Consider the following 23,309-nt stretch of genomic DNA (forward strand, 5'->3'; position numbering starts at 1 on the left):
TTGACAAAATCCAACACCCATTCATGCTTTAAGTCTTGGAGAGATCAGGGATACAATGTGCATACTCAAACATAGTGAAAGATAATATACAGCAAGCCTATAGCCAACATCAAATTAAATGGAGAGAAACTTAAATCAATCTCACTGAAATCAAGGGGAAATCAGGTAAGGCTGCCTACTGTCTCCATATCTCTTCAACATAGTTCTTGAAGTCCTAGCTAAAGCAATAAGACAACTAAAGGGGATCAAGGGGATATAAATTGGAAAGGAAAAAGTCAAAGTAACACTTTGCAGATGATATGATAGTGTACATGAGCGACCCCAAAAATTCAACCAGAGAACTCCTTCAGCTGATAAACACCAGCAAATTGGCTGGATACAAAATTAACTCAAAAAAATCAGTAGCTCTCCTGTATACAAAAGACAAAAGGACTGAGAAAGAAATTAGGGAAACTAATCCCTTCACAATAGCCACTAATAACATAAAGTACCTTGGTGTGACTCTAATCAAGCAAGTGAAAGACCTGTTTGAAAAAATCTTCAAGTCTCTGAAGAAAGAAATTAAAGAAGATATCAGATGATGGAAAGATTTCCCACGCTCATTGATCGGTAGGAATAACATTATGAAAATGGCCATCCTTCCAAAAGCAATCTACAGAGTCAATGCAATTCCCATCAAAATGCCAACATAATATTTTACAGAACTTGAAAGAACGATTCTCAATTTCATATGGAAAAACAAAAACAAACAAACAAACAAACAAAACAGAATTGCCAAAATGATCCTGTACAACAATAGATCTTCTGGGGGTATCTCCATTCCTGATCTCAAGCTGTACTACCGAGCAATAATAATAAAAACTGCATGGTACTGGCATAGAAACAGGATGGTGGATCAATGGAATTGAATAGAAGACCCAGAAATAAACCCACACAACTATAGATACTTAGTTTTTGACAAAGAAGTCAAAACCATACAGTGGAAAAAAGACAACATCTTCAACAAATGGTGCTGGTCTAACTGGATGTCTACATGTAGAAAAATGCAAATAGATCCATACTTATCACCCTGCACAAAACTAAAGTCCAAGTGGATCAAAGACCTCTGCCTGCCTCTATTTCCCAGGACTAGGGTTTCTACTTTGCATGCCTGGTTTTTACGTGGCTGCTCTGGGTCTGAGTTTACATGCACAGCACTTCACATGCTGAGCCCTCTCTACAGCCCCTGATTCATTCTTGATGTTCTGTTAGCTTGAACTACTGAGAGAAACAATGAAGGGAGAGCTCTGCAAGGCTGTCTGCTTGTGAGCATGCTGCCCAGCTGTCTCTGTCTATGTTTCAGACCCATGTCATTAACTTCTCCCAGTTATTCTCTTTGAAAAAAAATTATTTTTAATCTATGTATACGTGTGTGCCTACCTTTCTGTATGTGTATCCCAGTGTGCAATGCCCACAGAGGCCAGAGGAGGGCATCAGACTCCCTGGAGCTGGAATAACATAGTTGATGTGGGTTCTGGGAACCAAATCCAGGACTGCTGAACTATATCTCCAGCTCCCAGAAATTGTCTTGATTCCCTCCTCGTAACCTGCAGTCTGGGCTATCGGAGACATCTTTGTTCCTTAAAGTTTTAATGCTTTTTTTAGATCTTAAAGATAAACAAATTTCTGAAAAAAATTGCTTATTATAATAAAATTTTTTACTTAAAATTTTTATATAATCATATTTTTAAAGGCATAAAATATCATGCATATAGTTAAGTTTTTTAAAGGCTGGGATATGTAAATATATGTAAACAATTATTTCAATTATGTAAAGACTATGCATAATAAAATGCACTAAGATAATGATGATTTTACTTAAAGTATTCATTTATTTATTCTCTTGATAGATCTTTATATTCTATTTATGTCTATGGTTAAATATATTTCTAATTAGAAAAGCAACACAACTATTATTGTGAATGTTTTAGTTTATGTAAGCCCTAGTCTCATGTTTTAGCTTTGCTGCCCAGGATCTTTAGATGAACCTCAGCATCTCTCAGACTGAGGTGACATGTAAAATATTCTAAGTGGTTTCTTTATCTACTATGAGATTCTGGCTGATGGTCAGTCTGTGAGATGCTAGACAGTGAGAATCTATCAACTGTAGTCATTCTGTATATACTGTAGTCTTCCTAGGCAAAGTTCATTTCTCGGCTCTGTCTTCATGTACCATTATTGACCAGTATCTTTCTTGAGTTACCATGTTCAATTATTTCCCAGTTTCTTTGAGAGCAGATACCCTTTGCTCTAGGTTTTAAGAATGAAGCAGTCTTTATAGTGAGTACAGAGGCTAGAGGGAGGTGGAACATTACACAGGCATGATATTTTGTCATGAGAATATTGTAAGTTATAGAGGTGAAATAGTCTTTGGTATTTTAGAAAATTGAAATTGGTTAGACTGATATTCAAGGAAGAAGAAGACATAATGGTTTGGAGAAATGTCCCCCATAGTCTTGAATATCTGGACACTTGGTACCATTTGTTTGTACTAGTTGGGGGAGATTTAGGAAGTGTAGTCCTGCTTTAGAAAGTAGAGTGAGAGTTGAAGTTAAAAGCTTTACATTATTTGTAGTTGATCTTATCTGTTCTAAGCTTGCCATTAAAGATATGGGCTTTCAGCTTCCAGTTGCTGCCATTATGCCTGCCATATGCTGTCATCTCTCCTTATCATAATGGATTCTTGTCTCCCTGGGACTGTAAGCCAAAAGAAACTCTCTCTTCTGTAAGTTGTGTAGATCATGGTGCTTTATCATAGCAATAAAAAAGTTACTAGCGCAAGTACTAACACTTGAAGCCGTGTCTGGAAAGCAGACAAGGTCTAGATCCTGTGAAGGTCCTGGTTTCAGGGTAAGGAGGAGAGACTTACAACTCATCCATACCCAGCTACAAGTTTCACTTCTCTACCAACTCCACAGTTGGACTTTTTTTATTCATGCTGATTCCCTTTACAATATTTTAAATTTGAGTTTAAGTTAAATCTACATCTCTTAATTTTATTGTAGTTATTTCATAAACTTATACAATTAAAGACATAAAACAAAGCAAACTATTATTACGTATTTCACCTAAAGTGACCTATGCAATCAGTGGTTAAAAATCTGTCATTCCGAGAAGCACTTTTGAAGATAAATGGGTGTTTCTGGTTAGTGTAGAGTTCTTTGAGGAAATCATTCATCAGCCATTCACTGGCTGGTACTGACATCAGCTTGAGATGGTCCCATTGGATCCAGCCTGAGAAAGTACCCTGAAGTCGGTGCAATGAGATCCCCTCTAAGGGGCAGAGGGGAATTCAGATCGGAGATGAGGTGAAAACTCCTCAGCTACTACCAATTGTCTTATGTAGTAGTCAGTCAGTGTGCTTTTAATGGAAAAAAAAATAATGCCACATGCCTATTTTTGATGTGTAAAGGCATTTATATTTATTATATTACTTTAATTTCCACAGAAAATAGGGTACTCATGTTTACCCATTCTTTCTACTGACTTTTTTAATGACTGTGGATATAGGAGGCCGTAGACATTAAGATTCTGCATTTTTTTTTAAAAAATCAGCTATGAGTTAGGCCCTTATGACTCTGAGGTGAGGAGATGGAATCAAAGTGACATTTGCCATTCACTCTTGTCCTCTTTCAATCTATTTCTTTGTTCTGACTAGATTAAGAACAGATGCAATTCTGGCTGTGTTGTTCTACACTTCAAATGACACAGTCCTGCAACGTAATTTTGCATCTATAAAGGGTTATTATGAAATACACACATCACACGAGAAAAGGTGTTGTCAGTTGTCTTGGCAAGGAATGCTGTAAACGACATTACCTTCAAGTTCCTTTTTTTCTTTCAATGAGTATTTTAAGAGCATAAGGATAATTGGGCACCATGCTTACATAATTCTCCAAGGAATTTTCAGCCTGGAACCTGGGTCAGAGGGCATTCAGGAATGCCCAGGAGCAAGGGAGGCTTTCCTTTCCAGGAATCTCAAAATTGAAAACATAAAATGGGTTCTTTAAAATGACTTTAACTTGTTCATACTTGCCGGTTAGATTCTATAACTTGCAAACATTTTGGCTCAAGATTAACTGTCACTAAACAAGGAAATGACACTGGATCTGTTATTTAGTGCCATTAAGTATTTGTTTCCTTTTGTAAAGTGGTGTTATTAATAGAGACTCCAGTAAAGTTGACTTTGGTACCAAATAAGATTATTTGAAATGCTCTTTGGTAAATATAAAGCGATATATAAACAACATAGCCATCAGTTGCAATAAAATATTTTTGAGTGCTTATTGAGTTCTCTGTATATATTAGTTCATTTAATCCCGATGTCAAGATTTAGATGTTATTACTTTTCTAGAGGATGAGGCAAGGATTCCCAAATCCCTTGGCCAGCATTGAGAGTATTTCAAGGAAATCAAGAGATTTAAAGCAGGCAAACAACTTTCAGCCTGCCTCAACCTTATTCCTAGAACAGCAATATTTCGATTGCCTAAGAGGTTCAGACCTCCAAAAATATATCAGTAATCCCTTGTCAATTGGAAGATCATTTTCTATTTATTTTAGATTACAAAATTAATTATGTATATGCCTGTGTGCCTGTGTGTGGATATGCGGATTTGAGGTGGAGTTTTATGTGGTTGTGAACCACCCTGTGTAGGTGCTGGGTACTGAACTCAGGTCTTCTGCAAGAGTGTTGTGCTTCTCCACCACTGATCTCGCCAGGCCTGGAAGACATTTTCTAAGATGCTATGCCCTTCTGTCCCACCGGCAACAGCAAGTGCTTATATCTTCGCATTGGTGTCTTGCCATCCATCTGGAATACAAGCTTAACTGAAGCCAGGCTCAGTCACCCTTGCCAATCTCTTGGCCTACACCTCACCTAAATGATACAAGCCACTGGGCAGACTGCTCTTAGCTTTCCCAGCTTCCTTTAAAGGTCCCCTTTAAAGGGTTCAGGTTATTTGCCTGTGTAATTAGACTAGCCCACACCCTGTTCCTTTAAACAGATTGCCAGTTTCTGTGCATCCCCCTCCTCTTTTTCTCTCTCCCCTTCCTCCCCATTTCTCTCCTTCCCTTTTTCTCTCTTCCTTGCTCTTCTCACACACTACAGGATGGAGGACTATTTCCAGACATCCTCCTTTTGCCCAGGATTTGTAAGTAAAAAAAAATCTGAACTAGTTTTCTATTGCAGTGCTGTGTTGCATTTGTGCCTTCTGCGCAGAGAAAGATGGGCTGTTCCTGGCATGCTTCTCCCTGGGATGCCAGGAGAGGTGGGGTAGGAAAGTCACAAAGTGTGGTTCCTAGAACCAGACCCAAGTCAGGCTACATCTTCCAGTATGAATACTTTTCTCACAAGACGGTCCCTGCAAGAGCAGCCAGCAACATCTGTCTGCATGTCTTGTGTGAGGGACCCAGCTCGAAGGGCAAACAGTTAGCTAGGCCTCCACCCCTCAGCCAGGTGAAAGAAGAATCCTGTGCTAGACCCGCAGCAGATGTCCATCGTCCTTTGATTCTCTTCAGGACAGGCTGGGTAGCTACTCTGATATTAGAAGTCGGGCTTAGCAAGGGGCTTTCAAAACATCCTCCGTCTCACTGAAAGTGTTTGAACTTGAGTTGTTAAGATGAAGTTCAGATAAAGTTTACATAGTTCAGGAATAGTTCATTATCTAAGAAAATCCCCGTATCTTCCCGAACATTGTGCTTCATAGAGTACTGGTATGAAGCTTGATCCTTGACTGAAAACTTGTCGAAGAGATAAAAGGCTCTTCTCATGGCCATCAGAAGCATATGGAGTGCGCCTGGTCATGGGAGTTAAGTAAGACTTGCAGGAGGTCATCGACTTGGGCTGAAAGATTTTGAACAGAGCTTCAAAGGCCAGCTCAGTATGAGAGCTTAATCTCGGAAAGGGAGTTTTGCCTGGTTTCGGGAGGCCCTGTAAACCGACGAACTTGGTAAGATATCATCAGTTGATGATTGAGCTGTAATCAGTTGAGTTGATTGGCCAAAGTGTAGTCGATTAAGTTTTCTTCGCCTCACATTTGTTAGCCCACAAATTGTGAGCAGATGTGCTGAAGGGCATTCTCAGAACCTAATATAGTCTGTGATTTTTCACCTGTTTGGGAGGCCTTGGTTATTTCTCTTTACCCCAGCAGTAGTAAGCTTAGTCTAAGAAACTTTCTCTTCCACCACTGTTTGACAGACGATCTGGAGTAGAATTTTAGTGATAGCCTGTCCCTAGCATCGGGTAAGCAGGCACAGGCAACCCAAGTCCTCTGTGCTCCTACGTGCTTTATACACCTGGGACAGTGGGTAAGTACTCTAAAATATTGTGAATTTGCGTGCAGAGTTTTCTGAGTAAATTTGAGCAAAGTGTTGATATACATGTGTTTGCAAGTCACAGCGAACTGGTTTGCACCCTGTGGGAGATTCCCCAGTTGCCTGGGTCAGAATAAAAGCCAAAGTGTGGATAGCTGGGAAGTGATGGATGCTCTGAATTTCAAGGAGGCTAGGACTCCGCTGCCTGGAGCCCTGCCTCAAGGGAGTTTTTGCTCAGTAAGAGCGTTTTACCTTGGACACTACCAGTCACTTGTGGTATATGAGGGCCTGGCACCTCCTGGAGTTTGAGGTTGTTGCATACGGAAAGTGATTGGGTTCAGCATCTCGGACGTTTCAATTAGAAACTTGAGTAAATTTCATAGATGGGAGTTCCAGAACCTGTGCTTTACTTTTAGAGAACCAGAGAATCAGAAATAATTTGGGATTTCAGTGATTACAATTTGAAAACTTTAATTTGTGTTGAGACTGTGCACAAGGCTAAATGGCTGTACACAAACGATGGGATGGTTTGGCTGTATCGTTGGAGGTGATTGGGAGAAGGCAAGTGTTTACTATAGAGTTCTGCTGGCCCTGCAGTCCTGCCTCTGCCCTCCAAGTGTTGGGATCGGGTGCATTCACGAGAAAGGTTCAGAGAAGCTTCAAGAGGACTAAGCGAGGAAAACACACTATAGAAACTCATCTTTAGGGTCATATGGTTAAAGCCTTTAGCTTAGACATGGAGAGATGCTTCCTAGTCTGGCTTGACCTACCCATTAAGGAGTTTTACTCTGGCATCAATCAATTTAGAAAACACAGGATAGGCCAGGGAAGAAGCCTAGCCTGTTTTTACCATATTGAGTCCTATTTATAGAGAGGGAAACTGGGAAGTCTCAATTTCAGAGGGACATCTCCCAGTATGCACTGGGAGGAGGGCAAGAGAAAAATCACTGAAATATTTACAAGTATTTACAGTGGAGAAAGCAAAAGGATTGGGGTCTGTATAGTAAAACCCATCTTTGATTATTTTTCCTAGGTTTTCTATTCATGCTTATCTTACGCTTCACAGGTAATGGTTTTGAAAACCTGTCTGAGCTATTCCCAGAGGAGAATAATTAGGCAGGACCACCAAGAAAATGGCAAGGTTCTGCTGACAAACTCCTTTGCTGGAGTCGGAGAGTTGGTGTGTGTGTGTGTGTGTCTGTGTGTAGCACTATCTTCAGAGTAAATGATCTAGGACATTTTCATTGTTACTTCATAACTGTAATTTTGCTATTGTGAATGATAATGTAAATATATGATTTGTAGGATATCTGATATGTGACCCTGTGAAAAACCCGCAGGTTGAGAACCATTTGTCTAGGAGCAGCTGCATGGACTTTGGGAAAGACAGAAAATGGTTTTTCTAAGGCCTTTCCAGGTCTTTGGTTGAGTTTCCTTCCTTTCTGCCTCCAAGATCTTGATGAGGGTTAGTGAGCAGAGTATAGTTACTGTTTGTATTCTTTTTAGGACCCATCTATTGGTAAGCAAATAGAGAAGGGCTTAGCAAGGCTTCCATTTTTCTGTTTTTGGGTACTTTGGTGAGTATATGGAAGCAATGTGTTTCAGAATAGCATTTCCTGGACACTTTCAGTGGCTCGCTTTGCTTAATGAACATTTTGAAGAATTAAGGTTTGTAAAGAATGCGTACCCTGGGTAATTCTAAACGAGATGGAAGTTTGTGGATAGATTCATGGTTTCAGGAACTTTGTTTTGATAGTCTTGCTACGATGCCTTGGTTTGCTTGGAACTTGCTTTGTAGAACAGGCTGGCCTGTGACTTGTGCAATCCCCCTGCCTCTGTTTCCGAATGTTGGGATCGAAGACATGCACCAGCAGAACTGTGATGAATCAATTGGAAGGAATTAAGAGATGTCTGCTTCATTCTTTTTTTTTCTTAAGTAATTATTTATCGTATTTTACATAAATGAGTGCTCTATCTGCATGTACACCTGCATGCTAGAATCAGATCCCAGTATAAATGTGAGCCACCATGTAGTTTCTGGGACTCAAACTCATGACCTCTGGAAGAGCAGAGCCAGTGCTGAGCCACCTCTCCAGCTCGGTCTGCTTCATTTTTAAAGTTAAAGTACTACAACCCAGTCATTCTTAATTGTGTTCTGTGTTGGAGGAGGGACAGGTGACAAAGCCAGGATCAATGCAATTCTGACTAGTGGGTGATTTTTAAGTGACAAGTGATGGTTGGGTAACCTAATAAGAATTGTTCTGAAAGTAAGATGATTGTTCAATAGTTTCATCAAGAAAATGTGTAGTGTGTTGGCCAACTTGACCACATGAACAAATGTATTAACTTAGTAGAAATACGGATATATATATATATATATATATATATATATATATATATATATATGGGTAACAGTTCTCCTTGGGCAAGGATATAATGACAAGGAAGACACAGTTGCTTTCCTTATGAAAGGCATATGAGAAACAAAGGCACGCTCACCAGAGTATAAGTGCTAAGTTCTATGAAGGTATAGACATGCCTCAGTGTCTGTAAATAAACAGAGGTTACATCAAGCACACTGAATCATCCATGTATGTTGATTCATCAGCCACACAGTATAGTGTTGATTAGGAATACATTAAATGGTATATATGCACAAAATACTTTATATATTAAGATCAAAATTGCTTTCTTCCCAGATTTTCAAAGAAATTAAAGCTACTATGAGTTAAAAATCATAAACAAACAAACAAACAAATACATTAAACACTGGAAATAACTCCTTATGTGAGAAGAGTAAGGATTTTTTTGTAGTAAAAGTTAAAAAGGTCTAAGTTGTGTTTAGTTTTTGATGAGGAAAAGAATGACTTTTCTTATTTGGATGTAAGAAGTGAATAAAGGGATATAAAAAGTGAATAAACTGTAAAAGGAATTTTATATGTGACCAGGCTGGCTAAAATTAGAAGGGAATTGTACATTCATTTTCTCCTTAAGAATAAGATGGACTGTTGTGGTACATGTCTTTAAGCCCAGCTCCCAGCACTTGGGAGGCAGAGGCAGGTGGATCTCTGAGAGTTTGAGGCCAGCCTGGTCTACAGAGTGAGCTCAGGGCAGCTGGGGCTGTTACACAAGAAACTCTGTCTCAAAAAAAAATTTGAATGTTCACATGAAAAGTATATACAAAATATAAGTTTTATTTATTTTTAATAATCTATTTTCTGTTAATAGGCAATGGAAGAGTACTGGGTTGTTTGAGCACTGTGCCATTCTGCTGCAGAGTAGAAATTTCTCCTGTGGCTAGGAGATTTTAACACTTGACTTTACAGATTATAAAATCTGTAATTACAAAACTTTTAAAGTCAAGTAATGTGTAGAGGTATGAAGCAAGTAAAAGTCTGATCTCTGTGCTGCAGTAAAATTGGTTATTTAAAAAAAAATGTATGCAGTTGAGTTGATGGCGTGCCTTGTCAGTGAGTCATCGCTAACCACGGCCATTCTAAAGCTCTGTCTTTCAGTACTGGTCCAGTTCTTCTCTGAAGAAGGTTTAACTTCCCCCTTTTCTTGTCATCTAGAGGTGACATACATTTCTTGTAACTGGTCTGTTAAGTTGAGGAAGGAGGGAGGATGGAACGTAATGATGCTAATGGCGGGTGACTGGTGTTAACATATCAGTCCCTGGTTATTTTATCTAGGATGGGGAAAAAAAAATCAAAGGGCAAATGGTGACATCTGGGCATATCCTTTGGCCCCCAAAGTGACTCATAGAATAACTGTAATGACAATTAATAACTGAATGCTTCCTAGAAGCCCTGCACTTTGCTAACATTCTTTATGCATGCTGACTCTTAACTCTCCCAACATCTAGGGTGGAAGTACTGATGGTCCCTAGGCATGTTCATATGATGCTGAGGCTCCATGTTAATGATAGTAAGAGCCTCACATGCATTTATGCAATAGGTCATATGTATCATACCTATCTTCAGCAGGAGATGGGGCTGCTTTATAGGTCATGCTTGCTTGATTTTAATGAAGCCAACAAAGGAAGGGTAAAGAGTTCTCCTTCTTTTCCTAAACATAGAGTCTTGTCCTTGAATGACAGCACCATCTTCTGTTCTCATAGAAACAGTTACTTCGCCTGCACTGGATAACGATGGGATTTAGTGATCCAGAGACTCATCAGGCACAGACTAACAGTCTTCTCTAGTGTCTAGGGGAGATTCATCATCTCCAGAGGCCAGGACTCTTTTGTGAAGCACAGGAAGACACATCTGGATAAGTTTTAGCTTTGTATTTGGTTGGGGATATTGGACTTGAAGAGTCCTGAGAGAATCCTTAATCTAGTAAACTGATGTTTGTCTTACTGAGTTTGGAAAAAAATCAAAACATGATCTGGATCAAAAATGGAATATAATAGATTCTAGAACCAGTGAGATGATGGTCTTTCTGTTTTAAAGCTGAGATCCTGAGAATCAGTGCTGGGTAAGCCATGGTAGTGATGAAGTCAGAATGGAATCAGGTTTGTCTTCTAGAGCTGGCTTCTAATAGTCACCAGATTAGATGGTTTCCCACAGGTCAAAGACTGAAACAGATGGCCTGAATCAAATCTAGGTCAGCAACCAAATCTGCAATTCCCCAAGGAGATATGCTCTTGTTGGAAGAGCTTTTAATGAAATATTTGAATTTCAAGCATTATCCCAAAACCTGAGATTTTTTTTTTCATTCAGTAATACAATAAACAAATATTTATTGAGTGTTTGCTATGTATATACTGTGGTACTAAGCACATTTAAGCCTGAGTGAGTGTAGGGAAAAGGGAATAATAAATAAAATGTGGATTTGGTTCTTAAGAGCTTATATAGAATGCTTATATATATCTGTATAAATATGTATCTGAATATATGACAATGAAGATGAGAGTTACAGATAAGGGAGTCAAGAGTTAAATGTATTCCAGGTGTGTGTGTGTATGTGTGTGTGTGTGTGTGTGTGAGAGAGAGAGAGAGAGAGAGAGAGACAGAGAGACAGAGAGACAGAGAGACAGAGAAACAAGGAGACAGAAACAGAGAGACAGAGAGAGACACACAGATCCAAAGATAGAAGTAAGAGGGAAGGAGGGAGGGAGAAGAAGAGGAAGAAGGGAGGATCTGCTGTTGAAAATGAAAAATGAGAGTGTTCTACATAAGAAAACATATAGAAAATTAGGAAATAAAAACAAGTACGAAGGTCAGTTTGGTTGTCAAGAGGCGTTAATAAAGAATGAATGGATTTTCAGAGTGAACTGTAGGAAAACACCACCATAGCTTTATGTTCAAATGAGTGACATGTTTTCCTCTGTGTTTCAGCAAGGAGGATCTGGCATTATTATAGCAAGAAGCCAGCACAACTCCATCTGTCCATGAAGTTCTGTTAATCACTTGTTCTTCGGTGGCTAAGAAGTTCAGAATGCCTTTAGATTTTGCAGGGTTGTTGAAGAGAAAAGACATAAAGCATGCGTGGTATGCCAAACCTTAAATACTCTCTACTGGCTATGGCAATTTGCCAACCCATGCAGTGTCCAGGAGGGTTAGAGGATCACCAGACCAGGCTTCCACAGAGCAGCAGAGCGAGCAAGAATGTGTGTGTGATCCAGGGTGAAGAATGCAGAAGATGATAAGACTAGATATGTGTGCATTCAGACCCATTTTAATGCAAGAGATGTCATAATAGCAAAGAAAAGGAAGAGCATGGCGAGTTGATCTTTGGTGAACATCAGCTTATAAAGTAGGGAAGAGGGAGGGAAACAGAGAGTGTATTTAAGAGGAACAAAGAAATTGGAAAACTGAGAGTCTAAATTGGACTGATAGGAAGGTTTCAGAGGGAAAAGAAAACTGAATGCCAAGAATTTCAAAGAAGTGTCTGAAAGGAGACAAAAATGGTGATCTAGTGGCCTTGCTTCCAGGTACTTCATTAGCACATTGTTTTTAATTTTTTGAGAACTTCATATATGAACACCGCATTTACATCACTTTTGACCCTCCTTCCTGTCTCTTATTAGCACACTTTCTTTTTCCTTGCCCTACCCAAGGGAGAATATGATGCTAATGAAGTGTTACAGCTTCAGCTGCTATGAGCAGACTACCGTCCTAGCCCACCAATTGAGCTTATTTGGTTGTGTATCCATTATGTCCTAGGTTAAAAGTTGATATAGTGTACCCTTCCCCATCCCCATCCTTCTCTTTTTCATGTTTACTTGTGGGTGTCTCTATGATTGTTGTGCTTTGAATATTTGTCTCCTGCCCTTTCATATATTGAATCTGAATCACCAATATTTGGTGCTTGGTAGCTTATTTGGTCAAACAGGCTTCATCTTCATGAATGGAATCAATTTGGCAGTGGTCCTTAGATGCTTTTTAGGTGATAAAATTTAAGAAAAATTGGTTCATTTTCATTCCTGTCCAGCGTAACTTTATACACTGGATAAATGCCCCTAATACCATTTCTGTGTTTACTGATTTAGAACCATTGTTGAAAACGAGAACCTGCTATAAGGAAGTGAGTAGAAAAGCCATGCTTCTATGTCACAAAGGCTGGATAAAGCACCACAGACCCTCTCAAGCACTCAGAAAATTATAATATTAAATTAATTTTTATCATAAACTATCCTTAAAAGAGATTTTTATTCCCTGTCTTAGTTTCAAGCCACCAAGTTTTCAATAAAGTTTTAATATACAATTGAAAGACAAAATAAACCATTGAATAACTACATTATTCTCAAAACTATAGAACAGGAGTAAGAAATAATAGTGTCACAATTACTATATAATTCTTGAAGCTTTTAACCAAAAGCATGTGATAAAATAGAATTGCATAGTGCTCTTTGTTGTCCTAATAATTTTCTCTGTGTGTGTGTGTGTGTGTGTGTGTGAGAGAGAGAGAGATGGGCTCCCCGAAGGTGAAGCTAGGAGCAGTGTGTAGAAAGCTTAATGGACAAGAAAAAGGTCTCCTTCCCAAGATAGAGGGAACAATCCATATAGAACTGGTGAAGGAAAATGAGAATAGTGGCTACTGGAGTCAGAGCAAAGGAGGCAAATACCAGAGACAATGCCAAAAGAACGCCAAGACAGCTTGGCAATGACTGGCTGAGTAGCAGCTTAGGGAGGAAAAAGCAGGAGCTGAGGCTCACAGGACAGCGGAAATGCCAAGAACCAGAGGGCAGGGGGTTGTGGAAGTGTGGATTCAGGGCATTGTGGAGGTTAGGAGGTGGGACATTGTGGAGGTGTAGGGGTGGGAGGTATTGGGGGGGAATTATGGAGACTGTTGTTTCTAGACATTCAAAATTTGAAATAACAATGGGAAACCAAGCAAGGCTTCCAAAGCAAGTTTTAATTATGCTTGTGGAGATGGAGGGAGAGAGGTGAAGGCCAGAAATACAGTTCTATGAATAGCATCCAAACAGGTCATTGTTAAAGCCAGCAAGAGGTATGCGTTATCAATAAAAAGGGAAACCATGTTGAAATACTTAAAGGAGGCTCAGCAGGTGAGACTGTCTCATTGACTGAATAAAATGCAGAAGAAGCTTATTTAGGGCAAATATCTCAGAGCACATGCAAATAGGCCAAGCTTACCGTATTAGCTCTATTTAGAAGATATTAAAAATGAAAGCTATATATCCTGAGAAATACACCGAGCAGTAAGGTATTGAAAGATTGGAAATGAAGAAAAGGTCATAGAAGCTTTCATTTCCAGGAAAGCATGAAATGGGGGAAGCTGATGCACTTGTACTAATACCAGATGAGCTGAAAAGCAAGGCAGAGACACTGTCAGGAATGAACAAGGTTGATGAATCATGGCAGACAATGAGTCACTTGGAAACAGAGCCAACTGTAAAATCTTATGAGCCTAGGAACACAATCTCAAAACACATTAAGGAAAAATTTGGCAGAATTTCAAGGAGAAATTGATGCAGACTCCCATGGTAGAAGATATTAAATTCTCTTAAAAAATGACACACAGTAAAATAACAAAACTGTACATGTTATGGCTTCAGTGGGTGAAAGCCATGAGAAAAGAAAGGGAAAGAGGAGAGGAAATGGAAGTTTGAGGATGAGAGGAAACCGGTGCCATTGAAGGATTGGCAAAATGGAAAAAAAAAAGGTGGTACCTCACAGATGAAGGGTTATTGTTAAAAAAAAAAAAAACGAAAAGAAGCAAGATCACAGAGGAAGTATGATATGAGGAGATGTTTGACCCATGCTGGGAGACCATTTTAGAGAGAACTCTCTCCTCTAGTACCAGAAACAGAGGAAGAAGCATGGATCGGGATATTTTGGTATCCTAGTGCGATGGAGGGAAAACAAGTGGATACATTTATGGGCCTTGACTTCCCTCAAGGGCAGGTCTCTGTTGTATGAGTCATCAGTGCTCTTGCTGGTCCCATCTAGCAGTGGGCACACATGTAGATTTGACAACACAACTTTAGAATTCACATGTGAGCATGGGCAAAATAGCTGGCAATCCTGGAGAAGCCTGGTTTCTAAGGAGGATATTGTTTTCTTAGAGCATGACAGGTTTTGGATAAGCAGGGGAGAGTTGAATTTCAAGAACTGTGTCAAGCATGTAGACTATAACTCTGTGAGAAAATGACAAGCAGGGATGCCTGACCTACTGCAAACATCAGAACACCCATCTAGGCGTGTTTTCCATCAGGTCACCCTACTCTGAAGCTGATGTTTTACCAAGTAAATACATATTTCTAGTGATGCTCTTTTCTATGTAAGCTATATGACTGTGGTCAGGAAAAAAATGCTGCATTAGCCATAGAGCCAGGTGCATTATCTGAATTGCTCAGATTTGCCTTAGAATATTTTATCCCATGGAGCTTTTAAAGGCAACCGAAGGACAGCTGAAGTATTAGATGGACGAGGAATTTCACTTTGCAGTGTATTTTTTTGTTCTGTATGCCATGTGCTACAGCCTGGTAAGTGAGGACTGCTTCTCACCAAGACCCTTCTAACTGGCTCTTTGGGCTGTATATGGGTGCCTTATGTCTAAGCTAGGCTTTGCCCCAATTTACTCTTCTGACTAGAAAAAAAAGAGAAAATACTACCTTCTCTTCCCCTCATTTGTAAAGCATTTGGTACTGTCCACACTGAGCCTCAGAATTGGAAATTATTTAAATTAAGTATGACTTTATGAATCCTTAACATTTCTCTCCATATGTGGAGAGATGAGCATTTGCTGCTTGCTCAGATATATTTCCTTAGCCTGGAGCTGTGAGTGTGTTACGTTTCTTAACTTGCCTGGAAAGCCACTCAGCCTTTTCCTCAGGGTTCACGATGAAATGACAATTATCCAGCAGAATCCTGAAGGACAGTCTCATAAAGCACCCTGTGAAGTCCGTCCAGTCTCATTTAGTTTTATAACCTCCAGTGGCTCCTAGAAGTTTTTGCTAGAATTACCTTTCTAGAAAATTTCAATGCTACTGAAAAGTCCTGTCATGGTAAGCGTTCATCATGAGCTTCAGCCTCAGGGTCTATACACTATCAGTACTCAGGAGAAAATCTTCCCATGTCTTGTAGAAGGAACAAACATGGTGGTCTCACACCATGGACTCTTAACTGCTTCTTTGGTGCCGTTATACCAGATGGCAGGGTATGCACTTGAGCATACAGATGTTCAGGAATTAGAGGTGTCTCCTGTTTCTCTGTTGTCATCTCAAGCCTGGAAACTTCTGGAAGCCTTGACTGACAAGGGTGTGTGGGTATCTTCCAAAGAGTGTCTTGCTTATCAAGCTAGTTATTCTATCTAAATGTTTGGGTACCTTCATCAGCAGCTCAATTAGCCTTTGAGATTAGTTTGTTTCCTGAGCACCTGATGGGAATCTTTCCAGAGTGGGCAATTCACTCTGTCAGTTTGGATGAAAGAATGTTGAATAAGAATATTTCCCACAGTGACTGTCCATCACTGGCTTAATGTCTCATTTCCTTATTACTCATCAAGTAAGTCTTAGCTTCCTCAAGGGAAAGCCGAAGGGTGCCATTTGTTCTTACTGGGAGAGCTGCAAAGATCACCTGTGTTAACAGACGGGAAGACTTATCTTTCTGCCTGGCATATATTAAAGGCTTCTTAGTGTTCGCTCATGTTGTTCCTCTTCACCCTGCCAGAGAATCTCTGATTACTTACCATCTGTAAGACACTTTGCACTGAAACGTTTAAGCAGCAGCAAGACAGCAGCACAGGAACTTTATTAGCTGTTCCAACACTTCTAAGGGTGCTCAGTCTATTTTCCATTGGTACTACTTAACATCTTAACCTGGATATTGTGTCACGAAAGGCACAGTGACAAGAAACACCCAGTGACTTTTGACCTACAAGCAAAGTGGAAACCCAGACTCGAGAGGATCAACTGAGCATTCCTGGGACGAAACCAGTTTTATAGTCTCCTCAGCTCATTTGATTGTGATAATGTGAAGTATTTGGATAAACTTCAAAGGGAAAAAATGTGGGGAACCCTGCTACATGTACTACACACACTTCATGAAAGCCAACACAGAAAAATCCTCAAGTGCTGGAGCCAGCGGCACTTCAGAAGGGCTGTGAAATGAAGGCTTCGGAGGAGAAAGGGGTGCAGGAGGGTGACGAGTGCCCTGCCACTCCCGGGGGCTGACATACCAGCTCCTTCTTCTTCATGCATTCCATGAGGATGATGAACAGGTGCTGAGCCTGGGTGCGAGTGTACGTGAAGGTCTTCTGTATGGTCACCAATAGCTGGTCCCTCAAAGATTCATTGATAAGTCTGCAACGAAAACCACGGCCAGTCAGGTCAACACAACTCCTGCTCTGTGTGTGTGTGTGTGTGTGTGTGTGTGTGTGTGTGTGTGTAGTTTATCTTAACTTATACATAATTACTCATAGTTAATAGGGTACAGTGTGATGTTTCAGTATATAAGGGACTATGAAATAATAAAATCAAAGTATTTACCACATCAAGCAGTTTATACATTTACCATATCTTCATGGTGATGACAGTCAAAACCCTCCATTCTAGCCATTTCAAAATACCCAGCACAGTATTCTCCACCATAGCCACCCTACACCGAAGCTGGAAATTACAGATTGTAAAAGAACTGAGGAATCATTTTGAATCAGAGTGACTTCTTCCTATGTTTTTTTTTTTTTTTTTTTTTTTTTTTATAAACATCAGCTGTTCCATGTCTTAGAACCTCACAGGACAAAATGGGAAGTAGAACTTAGCTATGTGTTGCCCTTTTTCCTTTTCATGTTTAGTGCCTACCTCTGATTCTGCACGGATATGCCTTTAATTGCTTATCTGCAGCTTGGTAGGAACTTGCTATAATTGTACCGTAATTGTAATGCTATACCATCTTAGACTATGCCTAAAAAAATGAAGGTGGGTGTCTCGTGAGGAGTTATACTCCTGGTTGACATCTGGCTCCCATATACACATCCATGTACACACAGATACATATATGCACAAAACAGGCACCCTACCCCAAGTGGAAATAGAAGTTAGGTTACTACCTTAACAGTTTTTGTTTGTTTGTTTTGTTTTTTTAGAGACAGGGTTTCTCTAGACAGGATTTCTCTGGGTAGCCTTGGCTAGCCTTTGTAGATAGGCTAGCTTTGAACTCACAGAGATCCACATGCCTCTACCTCCCCTATTGCTGGGGTTAAAAGGGTGTGCCATTATGCTCACCTTAAGAGTTTTAAAGGTTTATTTATTTTTATTTTACGTACATTGGTATTTTGCTGCATGTATGTCTGTATGAGAGTGTTGGATCCTCTGGAGCTGGGGTTATAGTTGTGGGCTGCCACATGGGTTCTGGGAGTTGAACCTGGGTCTATCTGGAAGATCAGCTAGTGCTCTTATCCACTGAGCCATGCAGCCATTTTTGATGAGAACTGATAGACTAAGATCAGAAAGGAGAGGAGAACCTCCCCTATCAGTGGACTTGGGGACTGGCATGCATGCAGAAAGGGGAGGGAGGGTGGGATTGGGAGGGGAGGAGGGAGGGACTTATGGGGGGATACAAAATGAATAAAGTGTAATTAATAAAAAATTAAAAAAATCCTTTTACTTACATAAAAAAAGAGTTTTAAAGGAATCTTCTAAGGTGGTAACCTATCTGGCTGAGAGCTTAGGTCATCACTGTTTTGAAGGCTTTACTTTTAATCTAGTGAGCCATAGTCTGATTCCTAGGAAGCAACATTCTCAAAGCATGATGCTATCTACTTTAATAAAAAATAGTTTTTGTACTTCAGAAAGAATAAAAGCCAGGGAGAGTTAGTATCCCCCAACCAGTGCACAATTAGGTCTTGGCTATTAATTTTTATTTATTCTTTATCATACATTTCTATAATATTATTATGATAATATTTATTATATTTGTGAACCTAAAAACCTATTTGGGAAAAATCAGTGAGTATCCCAGTGAGAAATACACTTCCATTACACACTCGTTTTATAAAACAAGAAACATGCTTTTTCAGACCATGTTCTAAGTGCACAGGCTAGGCCTGATGTAGGTGACTAGTTGGTGACTCTCTCACAGTTCATTGTTTTATGATGTTTGCTTATTTGCTTGTTGCTGTGCTGGGCTCCAACCCGGGGGCTGGCATGGGCTAGGTGAGCATAGTATCCTTGAGCTGTATCTTCAGCCCTCAGATTTCCTTACTTGGAAGCCTTTGGTAACAAGAAATTCTGTCCATCATCTCAACAGATACATCTTAAAGTTATTTTAGGTTTAAAGGTTGCATGTTTTAATCCCTGATTTAATATGCAAAACTAAAATTTTAAGAGGGAAGGCAGGCCACTAGTGAATTGAAGATCAACCTGGTCTTATGAGACCCTATTTCAAACCACTCCTAACCCTTACCTCAATGCTATTGAAAATGAAATCGCTCTTTACCCACCTCTTCTATAAAAAGAGCAAAGCCTAGGGTTTTTTGTTTTGTTTTCTATTGTTTTTAATAGCATTTTTGGTTTAAAGGTGGAACTTCACTAACTTCAACATTAATTTTCAGCGTGGCTTTTGTTTGTTCATATGGTTTTTGTTGGTTTTTTTGAGACAAGGTCTCACTGTGTAACCTTGACTGGCTTTAGTGTTTAGAACTCGGTAAAACAGGCTGCCTGAATTCATAGAGATCTTACTGCCTCTGCTTCCCTTGCGTTGGGATTAAAGGTGTACGCTTCCAGGCCAAGCTCGGAATGGGTTTTACAGCACCACCAGGAAGGGGCTGAGGTAGGACCAGTCCTTTAAACATTAAAAATCAAAACAAAAACAAAACCTGAACGAGGATTTCTTTTTATATATTGTTAACAGTTCAGAAACTGAACAACACTCACTTATAAAGTGAGATCACCTAAATCGTAATATTAAGCCAAAATTTAAAACATGAAAATTTTAAAGCTACTAATTTTTTACTCCTCTGTCTAGCCTGTTGAGAAAGGCATCTGTCAATCATCTAATGGCAAGGGGTGAAAAATTCTGTTATAGAGCAATAACTGTTAAAAAATCAGGAAGATAAGAACTGTTCTTTAGGACAGTGGTAAAATAATATTTTTTGCCTATCATTTGTACATTTTATACTTTGCACATTGCTTTCATTATTGAAATAGCAGCAACTTCTAGATAAAATGGAAATAATATTATTTCATTTGATGCTGGCAGGAACCCAGTCGGCAGGAGATTTCTTTAATTTTACAAGCATGGATTTTAGCCATATTGAGTGAAAAACTTAAATCCACCAAGCAAGTAAGTGCCAGAGCAGAAGAGTGCCCACTGCTCTTCCCTGCCACCACGATGCCTCTCTCTGCATCACATGCTTCACATCATTGCCTTTCCTCATCACTGTGGCCGGTGCAGCAGACAGCTGTGAGATTTCCTTTCCCCGGAAACCAGGGCAAGAATCTTGAGAATGACTATCAGTGGCCTGCTGTGCCCCAGATATACAAGGTTCCCATCAGCACAGCAGGTTGCTCATTGTGGTACCCTTATTTTTTTAAAAAAAGCTTAAGTCCAAGGATCCTGGAGGTCCTTCATCTAAGAATAAGCAGGTTAGGTTACCTTGAATTCACTCCTCCCTCAGGAAGATTAGTGTCAAAGGGTTATGCACACTTTGAGAAGGTTCAGCTGAGGGTGAGAAAGGACATCATAAATGTTCTCTTAATATTTAGTGATTCTGAATTACTCCATGGCCTTAGTTTCAAATCATCTTGAAACCATCCATCCATCCATCCATCCATCCATCCATCCATCCATCCATCTACCCACCCATCCATCCACACTCATCCGTCATTCACTCATTTAGAAAATTCATGTTAACATTTGCTTGGTGGTTGGCGTTGTGGTTCATGTCAGGGGTATATGGATAGATGCAGTAATTCACTCCCAGCCTCGAGTAGAATAGAAAGAAATGAATTAGGCATTCAGCTATAACTGTCACTGACAGTAGAGGAGCTAGTGACAGCTGACCTGGAGAAAACTTCTGAGGACATGATGCTTTACCTGACATTTGAAGAGGAATGAGCACTAGAAAGGGATGAAGGTGGTAGAGATGGGAAGGGATCGATAAAACGACATGGATAGGCCCACTTTAGAGAAGGAAAAAAAGGATAGTATGGCTGCAGCATGAGAACACCATAGTTTAGATACAAAATGACCCCCAAATTCTCTCCGATAAAGGCCTAGCCTCAGCATAGCTCTCCTGGGGATGGTTAAATCCCCAAGAAATGGTTGAATGACAGTGCTGTTCCTTGTGGGTTCTGATGTTTGAAAATGTAGTCCCTGGTTGGCAGGTCCTGTTTGGGTAGGTTTAGGAGTTGTAGGCTTGCTAGATGAAGTATGTCACTGGGGCTGGATTTTGAGGTATCAAAACCAAATGCCATATGCTCTCCCTGTTTCCTGCTTGCAGTTTATGATGGGAGCTTTCAGTTTCTGCTCCAGCCATCATGACTACTGTCTGCAGCCTCTTCCTTGCCATGATGGACTTTTAGCTCTCTGGAATTGTAAGCCTCAGATAACTCCTTTCTTCTATAATTTGCCTTGGTCCTGGTGTTTTATCACGGAAACAGAAAAGTAACTAGTTCAGACCTGGTGCTCAACAGAAGGTTTTGAGATGTTGGGAGTATGTTCTCAAAGGGATCCAGACTCGCTTTTTGTGTCCCAGCCAGGAGGTGGATAGCTTTGTTCTGCTCCATTTGTTCTGCTAAGGTCTGTTATCACACCAACGGGCCAATTATTTATACATTCAAATGTGCAAAATCGTGACCACCTCCTCAAGCCCTCTCTGCTTATTTAAGGTGGGTATTTCAGTTGTTACATTAGTTAAAAGCTAATGTGGGGAGTACATTAAAAAGTGAGAAAAGATGAGGCCAAGAAAAGAGTTAGCTAGGACAAGATCATGGAGCCCTTTGTAGACTATGCAAAAGTTTATTTTTTGACACATGGTCTTACTGTTCCCAGGCTAGCCTCAGATTCACAGTCCTGCTTTCACATTCAAAGTGCTAGAAACACAGCCCAGTGCCGCTATGTCTTACGAGCTCTGCGGCTTTGTCCTCGTGGTGGTGAGAAGTATTGCAGCAGGAGCGAGACCTATTTACATATATGGTGTTGATTAATTCTCCTAAGACTCAAGGCATGAACAGTCATACCCGGTCATATGTCTACTTGACAGGCAACTCAAGTGGGTAGTGTAGAGAGTTCTGCAAAATCAAGAGGGTATAACATAGCACATGATTAACTACAGAAGGGATTCTTCTGGTTATCCACTTGATAGGTTCACTCATTCATCCACAGGTGTTTAATTTTGATAACAACTCAAAATTTGTTCTCTACTGCCAGCCATTGTAATGAAACCTGAATTCCCTGAGGTCATTAACTGTTTGAGAGAGCTGTCTGTCACTTCCATCCAGTCTGCTAGTTTGTGAAAATTAAAGATTAATGTAGATTGATTTAGTTGTGGCTTTCACCAGTTAGGTGAGCTTAAAGACACAAAGATTTCTACAGTTTTGAGTCCTGTTTCATAACTGACCAAGGTGGTGGCTTTGCTAAATCAGTTAGCAAGAAGAACCATACAATGCGAGTAATAGGTTGAGACTATAAAATGGAGAGGTTCATTGATGGTGGAACAGAAAAGATAGAGGAGATAGCTACCACACACGGAATAGATATGACAGGGGAGCAAAGGTGAATCCGGCCATCTGAAGCATCGGGTTATAATCACTAAACTGCAAGTCTGCTTCAGTGCTTTTTGTCTTTCTGATTACATCAAAAGGAGATTTTTTTCATGTGTCTCTTGCTATTCAAAGCTACCCACTGTTGCCAGTCTCTCCTCTTAACAGAGAAATAATAGATACAAACCTCATATGCTTTGGCCAGGGAGGTTTGATGACACTGCCTTAAGAACAATCTTATGTAACATTTCCTGTACTTATAGCACATTCTCACTCGCCCCACTCTATGATGATAATGGAAGATCAACCTGTGAGCAGGCAGGTAGTCTATTTTATGGAGAAAGAAACTGGTCTAAGGTGCTGGAATGATCTGTGATAAATCACATAGTGCGTGGCATTCATGTCTGGATGGAGTCTGTTCCTTTCACTCTTGACCCACGGTGTCACTTTTCCCGTGTCTTATATCACTTTCATTCAGTTTCTTAATTGTGTGTAAGCTCAGTTAGTTATTAGTAAAATGCTTTTCCTTTATGTGTGTGTGTGTGTGTGTGTGTGTGTGTCTGTGTGTCTGTGTGTATATTTACAGAGAAAGGCTAGAGACAGAGACAGACAGAGGAGAGAGAGGGAGAGAGAGAGAAATGTATGCTGAAAGTGTTTGGACTGTCTTAGAGAAGATGAGTTGGGGCTGGTAAGTTAAGACACTGACAGAATTTAGCAGCTTGCAGGTTTTGCTGTTGTTGGACTCTCCTATGTGTATTTTTCTGTTGAGCTTCTGTCTCCTGTT

At 40.0% G+C, this 23,309-nt stretch overlaps 1 protein-coding gene across 7 annotated transcripts in view; it reads right to left on the bottom strand.

Moving 5' to 3' along the window:
* The window catches only part of Trpm3 (transient receptor potential cation channel subfamily M member 3), a 526,011-nt gene that overhangs the window by 163,218 nt on the left and 339,484 nt on the right, over positions 1-23,309 (bottom strand). For all 7 annotated transcript variants that reach the window (XM_055613953.1, XM_055613952.1, XM_055613951.1 and 4 more), the window contains one exon: positions 17,002-17,125. In XM_055613953.1, the coding sequence (XP_055469928.1) occupies positions 17,002-17,125 (124 nt within the window). The remainder of the gene's footprint in view (positions 1-17,001; positions 17,126-23,309) is intronic.

Source organism: Psammomys obesus, unplaced genomic scaffold (assembly GCF_907164565.1).
Source record: "Psammomys obesus unplaced genomic scaffold, mPsaObe1.curated_primary_1811, whole genome shotgun sequence".
NCBI lineage: Eukaryota > Metazoa > Chordata > Mammalia > Rodentia > Muridae > Psammomys > Psammomys obesus.